This window comes from Hyla sarda, chromosome 4 (genome assembly GCF_029499605.1).
Source record: "Hyla sarda isolate aHylSar1 chromosome 4, aHylSar1.hap1, whole genome shotgun sequence".
In the NCBI taxonomy this organism is placed as follows: domain Eukaryota; kingdom Metazoa; phylum Chordata; class Amphibia; order Anura; family Hylidae; genus Hyla; species Hyla sarda.
The window spans coordinates 370,049,662-370,062,298 of record NC_079192.1 but is presented as its reverse complement, the minus strand read 5'-3'; the positions used below and the strand labels follow the sequence as shown (position 1 = coordinate 370,062,298).

Sequence of the window (12,637 nt, the reverse complement as noted above, 5' to 3'; positions counted from 1 at the left end):
TTATTATAAAATGGAAGACATAAAAGACCACTAATAATCTCCCTTGATCTGGGGCTCCACACAAGATCTCACCCCATGGTGTCAAAAGTAACCCCATGGTGACCAAAGTAACAAAGGCTACCATCAGTAACACACTACGCTGTCAGGGACTCAAATCATGCAGTGCCAGACGTGTCCCCCTGCTTAAGCCAGTACATGTCTGGGCCCGTCTGAAGTTTGCTAGAGAGCATTTGGATGATCCAGAAGAGGATTGGGAGAATGTCATATGGTCAGATGAAACCAAAGTAGAACTTTTTAGTAAAAACTCAGCTCGTCATGTTTGGAGGAGAAAGAATGCTGAGTTGCATCCAAAGAACACCATACCTACTGTGAAGCATGGGGGTGGAAAAATCATGCTTTGGGGCTGTTTTTCTGCAAAGGGACAGGGACGACTGATCCGTGTAAAGCAAAGAATGAATGGGGCCATGTATTGTGAGATTTTGAGTGAAAACCTCCTATCAGCAAGGGCATTGAAGATGAAACATGGCTGGGTCTTTCAGTATGACAATAATCCCAAATACACCGCCCATGCAACGAAGGCGTGGCTTCGTAAGAAGCATTTCAAGGTCCTGGAGTGGCCTAGCCAGTCTCCAGATCTCAACCCCATAGAAAACCTTTGGAGGGAGTTGAAAGTCCGTGTTGCCCAGCGACAGCCCCAAAATATCACTGCTCTAGAGGAGATCTGCATGGAGGAATGGGCCAAAATACCAGCAACAGTGTGTGAAAACCTTGTGAAGACTTACAGAAAACTTTGACCTCTGTCATTGCCAACAAAAGGTATATAACAAAGTATTGAGATGAACTTTTGTTATTGACCAAATACTTATTTTCCACCACAATTTGCAAATAAATTCTTTAAAAATCAGACATTGTGATTTTATGGATTTTTTTTTTCTCATTAGGTCTCTCATAGTTGAGGTATACCTATGATGAAAATTACAGGCCTCTCTCATCCTTTGAACTGGGAGAACATGCACTATTGGTGGCTGACTAAATACTTTTTTTGCCCCACTGTATATGAAATGTGTCTCCTTGCAGTAATGGCTACCAGTGTCTTGCTGGTGGATTCCCTTTAAGGTTGCATTCACATGTGATACATATCAGTCACTATTTGGCACTCCATTTAGCTTTCATTTTGGTTAATATTTTAGCCAAAACCAAAGTAGGTCCAGAACACAGAAAAATATGCAAATCTTTCCATTATAGCTTTAGTCTGTCTCAGTTTAACTCCTGGTTTTGGCTACAAATTCCAACTAAAATACTGATCAAAATGAGGGTCAAATACTGACCGAAATAGTGTGTGTCAACCCAGCCTCAGACATATGAAAGGTGTATGAAATAACTTAAAAGGGGTGTTCCGATCTCAGTAAAAGATGGTACACAGTTTGCACACCTCCCAATAATGTTAATGCAAATTGCGTAAGACAGTCAACTTGACTGTATTAGGCTTCTTGACCATCTCCGCCAGCCGCAAACTGGCACGAGATGGCCATCTTTTTGGAAGTAGAGAAGTTTAAAAAAATTTAAATGTGTATTTTTTTTTTTTACAAGCCAAGTGATTCATTCATCATGTGACTCAAGGATTTCTAATGAAGACTTGGGGAAAAAACATCACATATATACATATTTTTTTTCTGGCATTGTTTTCAACCTATAGAGGTCTACAGGAGAAACAATGCCACAAAATCAACAAAAAAAGGCCAGAGTACAGTGACCCCCCGCTCTAAGATGGCCCTGACATACGATCATTTCAACATACGATGGCCTCTCAGAGGCCATCGCATGTTGACGGCAACATCAACATACGATGCTTTTGTATGTCGGGGCCATCGCATAAACGGCTATCCGGCAGCACAGACTGCTTCAGCTGCCACCGGATAGCCGTTTAAGGTGCCCCGTGTGGTCCAGGGAGTCTCAATCACCTGTCCCCGACGCTCCAGACCGTCCTCTTCAGGATCCCCTGAATAGCCGTCGCTCTCCTTCGTCGTCATCACGTCTCCGCGCACGCCGTCCTGTCATCCAATAGGAGCGACGTGCGCAGCAACGATCCCAGGCAGCAGAGATGGTCCGGAGCGGCGGGGACATGGCGACAGCGATGGAGGGCAACATCCAGGGCAGCGGTGATGGTCTGGAGCGGCGGGGACAGGTGAGTATAACATCCTATACTTTACATTGCACGGATCCCTCAACATACGATGGTTTCAACTAACGATGGTTCATTTGGAACGAATTACCATCGTATGTTGAGGGACCACTGTATGCTGTGATTTTGAAAAACAGCCACTGAGCCCAAAACCGCCATTAAGAGTATGGTCACATGGCAGAATTTCCTGGCAGAAATCCTGCTACATGAAGTTAACATTGTGGTGAATGGAATTTTTGCTGTCCAATTCACATAGATTTTTCACAGTGGAAATTCTGCATTCCGGATTCTGCAAAAAAAAAATGAACGTCAAATTTTTTTTGTGGAATTCCACTAAATTCTGTCCGAAATCTATTGTTTAATTCAAGAAATTCCACAAATTCACCACACAAGTTCCATGCATTCTGTGCGGAATCTGCTGCCAGCTTGGCAGAACGGAATCATAGAAATATATATGCGACAAATATGTAATTTTTAGAAAAAAACCAGCATGTCTGTTTCTAGCCTGAATGTCTTTATAAATCTTCTCCATAGAGTTAGTCTGTGGAAGACTTACCAGCACAATAATATCTGTAAAATGACCAAAGAACTGCAACAGAACAGGAATCAGGTTTAAGTGCAGCAATGCAGAGGACACAACAGGGTCATCCACTATAAAGATAAGAAGAAAAAGCTAAACATAGGGGGGTATTTATCAATTTTGCCTGTTGACAGTTTCTTTTTAGCCTTTTTTTTTTTCACTTTGTTTTTCGTGGACATGAACCAAATTTATCATTTGGTGCAAGTTGTTAGTAATTTTGGCTCAAATGTTGAAATCAGCTGTTCACAGCGCCTTTTACACAGAACTTACCGCCACAGAGGACGCGTATTTTACCCTGTAGAGCAGCCATTTCGGAGTCCCTCCTGCAGTATATCAGCAAGCGACGTGAGTTATTTTGTGTTTTATAGCCACCATGTGAAATGGATTTTATTTTCAACTTGAGTAGTTTTTTTTTTGGTTACTTTAGTGCAGTGGTCTTCAACCTGCAGACCTCCAGATGTTGCAAAACTACAATTCCCAGCATGCCCGGACAGCCAACGGCTGTCCGGGCATGCTGGGAATTGTAGTTTTGCAACATCTGGAGGTCCGCAGGTTGGACACCACTGCTTTAGTGCTTACCTTTCCTGAACCTGTGTGGCCATGTCCAATGCTGGCTCAATGGAGGGTGAAGGTTCCTCAGAGACAACTATGTCGCAGGATAGTATTGAGCAGCCCTTTTTAATGCATTTTGACACCTTTACATTTTCTGACATTGCCAAGTGTGTTTTCCATGTGCAAAATTTCTTGGCTGTGATTTGCGCCCAAAAAAAACCCCCTAAAGGCGCAAAATTGTACCAAAGATCGATTGGCGCAAATGATGAATTACTGACTAAAGTTAAAATCACACACAGGACCGTGTGATTTTGAGAAAGTTGTAAAAATGACAGTGGAGAAGATGCGCCAAACTTTGGCGCAAAAAGACACTACGCCAAAGTATTGCGCCAAAGTTACATGAAAAAAAAACACATAAATCCTTTGATAAATACCCCCCATTATGTTTATATTACATTTTCCAAAATTATCTTTTTTAAATGACATAGTTTTACATTCTCATTAGATATAGGGCATTACTTCATAAAGGTTCTATATGGGGATCATTTAAATAACTAATGGGTCTCCCTGCATAGCAATAGGATGCGTATGTACAAGCACCTATGTAAGCAGCTATGGAGGCAAATGTATAGGACAGAGCCCTGCATCTCCAACCAGAAGACTGGTTACAGATGAAACAACATGTAGGATCATTTTGCGAAATAAAGAGAAATATGTAAATATTGTATAGTTTCACTTATATGTCATTTCATTCTTGCCGCCTTTCTATTTTACCTGTGAGGTTATTAAGGGTCCACAGACACTCCTTCACCATGAATGTATGTTCCTTCTGAAATTGTTGCATGAGAACAAACAAGGCCACAAGGAGTCGGCCATCTTGAATCTGAATCTTGTTGCCTGAAGAATCAACTTCAGTTAGAAAATTTCCCACGCAACGTACTACTGGGCAAAGCAGCTGTATTGTAGGAAGAACATATCATATTTAATATACATATTCATGAAAATAAAACATATTACACTTTAAAGGAGTATTTCAATTTATGAAAACGTATCCCCTGTCCATAGGGTAGGGTATAAGTGTCGGATCGCCTGGGGGATCTGACCATAATAGATTTTCTTTGCTTGACTATTAAGATTCACCCACTTTTTCTCACCCCAGATTTAGGGCAGACTGAGTAAAGGTATGTCCTATTGACAAATGATTGGTAATGCCAGGAGTAGTGCAGAAGAATGGCACAATGCAGATGTCTAAGAAAAGCTGCCCTAAGGTTCTTATTTTATTGGGAATACAAGGATTTACTAAAAGGGACACATTGGATTTAATAATAAAGTACTGTAGACATTGTGACCACAGATAGTACCAGCAACTGAGACAGTGAGTGCTTGTATACTTAGTGAGCAGTGAGTGCTTATATACTTCGTGAGCAGTGAGAGCTTGTATACTTAGTGAGCAGTGAGTGCTTGTTTACTTAGTGAGCAGTGAGTGCTTGTTTACTTAGTGAGCAGTGAGAGCTTGTATACTTAGTGAGCAGTGAGTGCTTGTATACTTAGTGAGCAGTGAGTGCTTGTATACTTAGTGAGCAGTGAGTGCTTGTATACTTAGTGAGCAGTGAGTGCTTGTATACTTAGTGAGCAGTGAGTGCTTGTATACTTAGCGAGCAGTGAGAGCTTGTATACTTAGCGAGCAGTGAGTGCTTGTATACTTAGTGAGCAGTGAGTGCTTGTATACTTAGTGAGCAGTGAGTGCTTGTATACTTAGTGAGCAGTGAGTGCTTGTATACTTAGTGAGCAGTGAGTGCTTGTATACTTAGTGAGCAGTGAGTGCTTGTATACTTAGTGAGCAGTGAGTGCTTGTATACTTAGTGAGCAGTGAGTGCTTGTATACTTAGTGAGCAGTGAGAGCTTGTATACTTAGCGAGCAGTGAGAGCTTGTATACTTAGCGAGCAGTGAGTGCTTGTATACTTAGCGAGCAGTGAGTGCTTGTATACTTAGTGAGCAGTGAGTGCTTGTATACTTAGTGAGCAGTGAGTGCTTGTATACTTAGTGAGCAGTGAGTGCTTGTATACTTAGTGAGCAGTGAGTGCTTGTATACTTAGTGAGCAGTGAGTGCTTGTATACTTAGTGAGCAGTGAGTGCTTGTATACTTAGTGAGCAGTGAGTGCTTGTATACTTAGCGAGCAGTGAGAGCTTGTATACTTAGCGAGCAGTGAGTGCTTGTATACTTAGCGAGCAGTGAGTGCTTGTATACTTAGCGAGCAGTGAGTGCTTGTATACTTAGTGAGCAGTGAGTGCTTGTATACTTAGTGAGCAGTGAGTGCTTGTATACTTAGTGAGCAGTGAGTGCTTGTATACTTAGTGAGCAGTGAGTGCTTGTATACTTAGTGAGCAGTGAGTGCTTGTATACTTAGTGAGCAGTGAGTGCTTGTATACTTAGTGAGCAGTGAGAGCTTGTATACTTAGTGAGCAGTGAGAGCTTGTATACTTAGTGAGCAGTGAGAGCTTGTATACTTAGTGAGCAGTGAGAGCTTGTATACTTAGTGAGCAGTGAGTGCTTGTATACTTAGTGAGCAGTGAGTGCTTGTATACTTAGTGAGCAGTGAGTGCTTGTATACTTAGTGAGCAGTGAGTGCTTGTATACTTAGTGAGCAGTGAGTGCTTGTATACTTAGTGAGCAGTGAGTGCTTGTATACTTAGTGAGCAGTGAGTGCTTGTATACTTAGTGAGCAGTGAGTGCTTGTATACTTAGTGAGCAGTGAGTGCTTGTATACTTAGTGAGCAGTGAGTGCTTGTATACTTAGTGAGCAGTGAGTGCTTGTATACTTAGTGAGCAGTGAGTGCTTGTATACTTAGTGAGCAGTGAGTGCTTGTATACTTAGTGAGCAGTGAGTGCTTGTATACTTAGTGAGCAGTGAGTGCTTGTATACTTAGTGAGCAGTGAGTGCTTGTATACTTAGTGAGCAGTGAGTGCTTGTATACTTAGTGAGCAGTGAGTGCTTGTATACTTAGTGAGCAGTGAGTGCTTGTATACTTAGCGAGCAGTGAGAGCTTGTATACTTAGCGAGCAGTGAGTGCTTGTATACTTAGTGAGCAGTGAGTGCTTGTATACTTAGTGAGCAGTGAGTACTTGTATACTTAGTGAGCAGTGAGTACTTGTATACTTAGTGAGCAGTAAGTACTTGTATACTTAGTGAGCAGTGAGTACTTTTCAATGCAGCTATAAAAGGGACAGATCTGCTTACATTGGAAGAGAGCAGAAAAATATCTGTGAACTATCAGTCTTCATATCCCTAAAGCAGCTGTATTAAGGGGTTGTCTTATGAAGATAAGCCTGTTATGGAAACTAAATAGTTAATAGTAACTGGATGATTAAATACCAGAAAAATAAGGGTTCTATGAGCAAGACCATGAGATGGTTGTATGTGGAGGGGCAGAAGGGAAACCTTGAGAGGAGACAATTAGTTTCTTTTGAATCTGGGATGGTCTCCAATAGAGGGATGTTCTCTTGTTTTTGTGGGAGAAAATGCTGTGTATGTATCCAAAACAATATAATCTATGACGTATATCTAGTGTATAAAAGGTAGGTAGCCATTTTTAATAAACAGATCAGCACATTATTGACATTGTATCAACTTGTCTGTGTATTCATTAATGTAGCTTCTCATTTTGCCAAATTATACCTCTAAGACTTATTTGGACCCACACAGGTGACCTGGATGTTTATCCAGACCAAGCCCAATCCAAGGACCTCCTGCCATAACCCAGACCACAGAGCTCCTCTACACAATTCATTTGACTGTCCCTAAAGAGGGAATGGGCAGCAAAAAGAAGCCAGATCTGGGACATTCAGGGGATCAATCCAGTGACCTCCATTTGAAAATAAGCTGTCTTTATGATACTTAAAGGGGTACTCCGACAGAAAACTTTTTTTTTTTAAATGAACTGGTGCCAGAAAGTTAAAACAGATTTGTAAATTACTTTTATTATTATTTTTTTTACCTTTTAGTACTTTTTAGCAGCTGTATGCTGCAGAGGAAATTCTTTACTTTTTGAATTTATTTTCTGTCTTGTCCACAGTGCTCTCTGCTGACACCTTTGTCCGTGTCAGGAACTGTCCAGAGCAGCATAGGGATTTTCTCTTGCTCTGGACAGTTCCTGATCAGGTGTCAGCTGAGAGCACTGTGGACAACACAAAAAAGAAATTCCAAAAATAAAGATTTTCCTTTGTAGCAAACAGCTGTTAAAAAGTACTGAAAAGATTAAGATGTTTTTAATGGAAGTAATTTACAAATCTGTTTAACTTTCTGGCCCCAGTTCATAAAAAAAAAAAAAAAAAAAAAAAAAAAAAAAAGGTTTTCCACCGGAGTACCCCTTTAACCTTTAAATACCCCTATATTTAATATTTGAAAGAAAAAGGCTCCTCCAAGTTATTTAAAAAGTGTTAAATATAACAATGAAGACACTCTCGAAGAGCATAGGAGAACAGCATCAGAAAGCGGTTCTCCTTACCTCGTAGGTCCTGGGGCTTGTGTGTGAGGAACCTTTAAGACAGGTTCTTTTTAAACTACTGTATATTATAAAACTGTTTGATAAACTTACCAGTTCAATGCCTGGAAATGACGTTTTCGTAACAAGGTCAGCTAGTTTAATAAGCAAAGTCATCAGATTGGATAAAACACCTTGAGAGATCAGCAACATGTTATTCACCTGGCTGAAAAACACAAAATGAGCATTTGGGTCACAAAATTCTATTCAAAGATCACAGTGTGTTGGGGATGAGCATAGCAAATAATAAGGAATACAAACAAAGCATAAAGTGGTATGAAGTGACAATCTATATTAACTCGGAGCATTGGGTATGCAAATTAAAGTTTTTGATGTTATTTATACAACAATTTTGGTGGACTTTCAAAATATGGAAGGAAAGTAAAGTTTAAATGTTCACCCAAACACAGAATATATTGCGTCATTTAGTCAATAGGAGCCATAGTATACGTTTAGTTAGGAATTCATAGAAATGGGAAGTAGTTTTTGCTTTTTCCTGGAAAAACTGGAAAAAAAAGGAGTTTAAAATATGTTCTTTTATAATGATAAATAACATGTTTATAACATGATATTCAAACTATATAACATTTAGACCTTCATGAAAGACATCTAAGAATCTACAGTCTCACCCGAGGTTCTACAGTCTTACCCGAAGAGAAGCAAATTCTGAAATGCAATTCAAATACTAAAAATGCATTTATAATTTATTTTTAGAAAGAAGAACAAATGCATTTCTGTATCTAGGGGCGCTGCATGAAAAAGGTTTCAGTTTAGTTTGGTTGTGGTTGGGTTCCATCTTGTTGGTATACATTTAAGGGGTACTAAAGTGGGGGGAAAAAAATTCAAATCAACTGGTTCCAGTAAGGTAAACAGATTTGTAAATTACGTCTATTAAAAAATATGAATCTTTCCAGTACTTATCAGCTGCTGCATGCTCCAGAAGAAGTTGAGTTGTTCTTTTCAGTCTGACCACAGTGCTCTCTGCTGACACCTCTGTCCATGTCAGGAACTGACCGGAGCAGGAACAAATCCCGACAGCAAACCTCTCCTGCTCCAGACAGTTCCTGGCATGGACAGAGGTGTCAGCAGAGAGCACTGTGGTCTGAAAGATTAATAAAGCCTAGGATTAATAAAGCCTAGCCCTTAGATTAATCTTTGCTTTGCCCTTCTGTGCATGCAGCTAGGCTGGAAGCAAATTGAGGAAGCCCAAAAATCATATCACGATTATGGATTTCTGAGGAGCACACTCAGGAATTGACATGTCATACAGTTTCTTGGTTGGTGGTATTGGATACACTCCCTTTATTGGGGTTCTCTAGCTGTGCACCTTTATTTGCAGTATTATGGATTTTATATATTTTTAACTAGATCTATGGTTGGTGCATTGACCTCGGAAGATACAGCTAGGCACTTCTCTTCAGCCCAGAAGGGGAACTGCATGCAAAAAAAGATTTGGTTACATTTGTTATTACTAAAACACCATCAGTCTCTTCACCAACTCAAGTCTGTTTTTTTTTTTAACATGTTTCTAGTAAGAAAGCTTTTGAACCGCCCATACCTGCTAACAATGTAATGGAGACACCAAGCAAATTCAATCATCATTCCAAAACCGTCTTCTGAACTACAAAGCAACAGCCTAAGAATATCCTGTATGAGTCCAGACTGTAGGACAATCCTGTGGAAAGAAAGCGAAGGACACTGGTGTGACTTTCTATAGAAGCAGTAACATTACCTGTTCTTTATTCTTATCAGCAGATGTGTCAGAATGGTTCTTTACAACCAAGTAATTCCAAAGATAATAGCTTTTAAAGGCATTTTGGGAGATACAGTGGCTCAAGCGGCAGGGTATTTGCTTAATGGAGTAGTCCAGTATTGGAAAACTTATCCCCTATCCTAAGGATAGGGGATGAGTTTCAGATCGCCGGGGGTCCAACCGCTGAGACCCCCGCAATCTCCCGTAATGGGCCCCGGCAGTCCGCAGGAAGGGAGCGTGTCAACCACCTCAATACAACTCTATGGGAGAGCCGGAGCACTCTGCCATAGCGCTGTATTGGTCGTCACACGCTATCTGGCACAAGAGCCGGGGCCCCGGTACAGGAGATTGCGGGGGGTCCCAGCGGTCAGACCCCCCCCCGCGATCTGAAAGTTATCCCCTTTCCTTGGGATAGGGGATACGTTTTCCAATACTGGACTACTCCTTTAAAATATCGTACCCAAGTCCCAGACTATAGCTGTTCAATCTACAGACTTTGTGAAAGTCACATGCAAGTCTATGGCATTGCAGCCAAATATGTAAACTGAAACTGTATGACATGTAATGGAATCCATGTATGAGGTTGCTCTGTCTGGTGGCAGCTCCGTAGCTACACTGCCAGAGCAAAGGTGACAACGGACACGCTTGTCTTGTGACCATGACCAGGGCGAATTTGGCTTACACTGTTCCATTGGCTCAAATACGAGCAGGAGTGGAGAGATATAAGAGATGATGAACTAAATTGGTAAAAGGGTTCCCCAACCATAATCTGTCCAGGATGCCCACTGGTATCCCCATTCTATACAAATGCTTTAGCAGACTCCAAAGAAAGAATAGCCTTGTCTTGGAGATCCACTGGTGACACCAGGCTTTTCCGGATCTTTCCCTGATTTGACAGTACTACAATCACAGCCTTATATATGGAACTGAGCACAAAAAGGAGATTTTTTAACACTTACCGTAAAATCTCTTTCTCGAAGGATCCATTGGGGAACACAGACAGTGGGTGTATCTTGCTGTCTCTAGGAGGTGTGACACTATGGTGATAAAAAAAAGTCAGTTCCTCCCAGCAGGATACACCAGCCTTCAGGCTCTGAGCTAGTCAGTTTAAGTTCCAGAGCAATAGGAGGAGACCAATAGGTCAAGGAAAAACCCAAAACTGTCCGAGAACCAGAAGAAAAAACATAACTGAACACACCCTCGGACAGAGAACCAAGGAAAAACCCAAAAAGGGCGGGAGCTGTGTCCCCCAATGGATCCTTTGAGAAAGAGATTTTACGGTAAGTGTTAAAAAATCTCCTTTTCTCTATCGGCTCCACTGGGGGACACAGACAGTGGGACGTATTAAAGCCGTCCCTTGGGTGGGCAGATAAGTAATCAGGCAGACGGCCGATCCACTGCCGCCTACAACACCTTACGCCCCAGGTTAGCATCAGCCGATGCGAAAGTATGAACCCGGTAAATCCTTGAGAAAGTGTGCAAAGATGACCAGGTAGCCGCCTTGCAAATCTGTGAGGCCGAGGCTCTATTCTGGAGAGCCCAGGATGCCCCAACAGAACGTGTGGAATGAGCCACAACCCTGAAAGGAGGAATCTTCCCCTTACAGCGATAGGCTTCTGAAATGGCGGACCGAATCCACCTGGAAATGGTGGCCTTGGAAGCAGGTTGTCCCTTGCGACGACCTTCCGTAAGGACGAAAAAGGAATCACACTGACGAAACGAAGAAGTGATGGAGAGATAAGACCGAACAGCCCGAACCACGTCCAGCTTGTGCAGTAAGCGCTCCCTAGGATGAGAAGGAGTCGGGCAAAATGACGGGAGGACAATATCCTCATTGAGATGAAAGACCGAGACCACCTTAGGTAAAAAAGGTGTGTAAAGGGTCTGGCCGGAAAACAACCTTGTCCTGGTGGATCACCAGAAACGGGGAACGGCAGGAAAGGGCTGCCAATTCAGACACCCTCCGGATGGAGGTGATAGCCACCAGAAACGCCACTTTCCAAGAAAGGAGGCGGAGAGACACCTCTCTAAGGGGCTCACAGGGTGCAACCTGGAGGGCACCCAGAGCCAAATTCAAGTCCCAAAGAGGAGAGGGTGACCGATAAGGAGGAACAGCGTGCGCCACTCCTTGCAGGAAGGTCCGGACATGAGGATTAGAAGCCAGGGGCCGCTGAAAAAAGAACAGTAAGGGAGGAAACCTGACAACCCCAGTTCCAACCCCGACTGCAAAAAGGAGAGAAGAAGGGGAACAGAGAAGGTCACCGGGGAGAAGTCCTGTGCTTCACACCAACGAAAATAAGACCTCCAAGTACGGTGGTAAATCCGTGAGGAGGAGGGCTTACGAGCCTTGAGCATGGTGCGAATGACTTGGGAAGAGAACCCGCGGGCCCTCAAAACCGCGGTCTCAACCGCCACGCCATCAAATGCAGCGACTGTAAATTGGGGTGGCAAAGAGGACCCTGAGAGAGCAGGTCCGGACGGAGCGGAAGGCGCAGTGGAGTGTCGTCCAGAAGCCTGACTACGTCGGTGTACCACGACATTCGGTGCCAATCTGGAGCTCCCAGAATGGCGGGAACGTCCTCTGCCTTGAGCTTCCTCAACACCCGGGGAAGGAGCGAAAGAGGAGGGAACAGATAGGGTAGGGCTAACGCCGGCCAAGGAATCACTAGGGCGTCCACGGCCAGAGCCTGAGGGTCCCGGGACTTGGACACAAACGGAAGGATCTTCCGATTGTGCCGGGACGCGAAGAGGTCCACGTCCGGAATGCCCCAGAGGTCGCAGAGTTGCGCAAAGACCTCTGGATGTAGAGACCACTCGCCGGGGTCGGGTGAGGACCGACTGAGGAAGTCCGCTTCCCAGTTGAGCACCCCCGGGATGTGAATCGCCGAAATGGCCGGAACCTTGCTCTCCGCCCAGGAGAGAATCTTGGTCACCTCGGCCATGGCTGCCGAGCTGCGAGTGCCGCCCTGACGATTTATGTACGCCACGGCCGTGGCATTGTCCGACTGAACGCGGACAGGACGGGAC

General features: G+C 43.2%; 1 protein-coding gene across 5 annotated transcripts in view; it reads right to left on the bottom strand.

Moving 5' to 3' along the window:
- TMCO6 (transmembrane and coiled-coil domains 6) overlaps window positions 1-12,637 on the bottom strand; it is a 54,791-nt gene that overhangs the window by 11,131 nt on the left and 31,023 nt on the right. For all 5 annotated transcript variants that reach the window (XR_008843120.1, XM_056516715.1, XM_056516716.1 and 2 more), the window contains 4 exons: window positions 9,416-9,532; window positions 7,912-8,023; window positions 4,089-4,269; window positions 2,739-2,833 (listed from right to left, as the gene is read on the bottom strand). Coding sequence is in view for 4 of the 5 variants with exons in the window: in XM_056516715.1 (XP_056372690.1) it covers window positions 2,739-2,833; window positions 4,089-4,269; window positions 7,912-8,023; window positions 9,416-9,532 (505 nt within the window). In the remaining variant the exon portion in view is untranslated. The remainder of the gene's footprint in view (window positions 1-2,738; window positions 2,834-4,088; window positions 4,270-7,911; window positions 8,024-9,415; window positions 9,533-12,637) is intronic.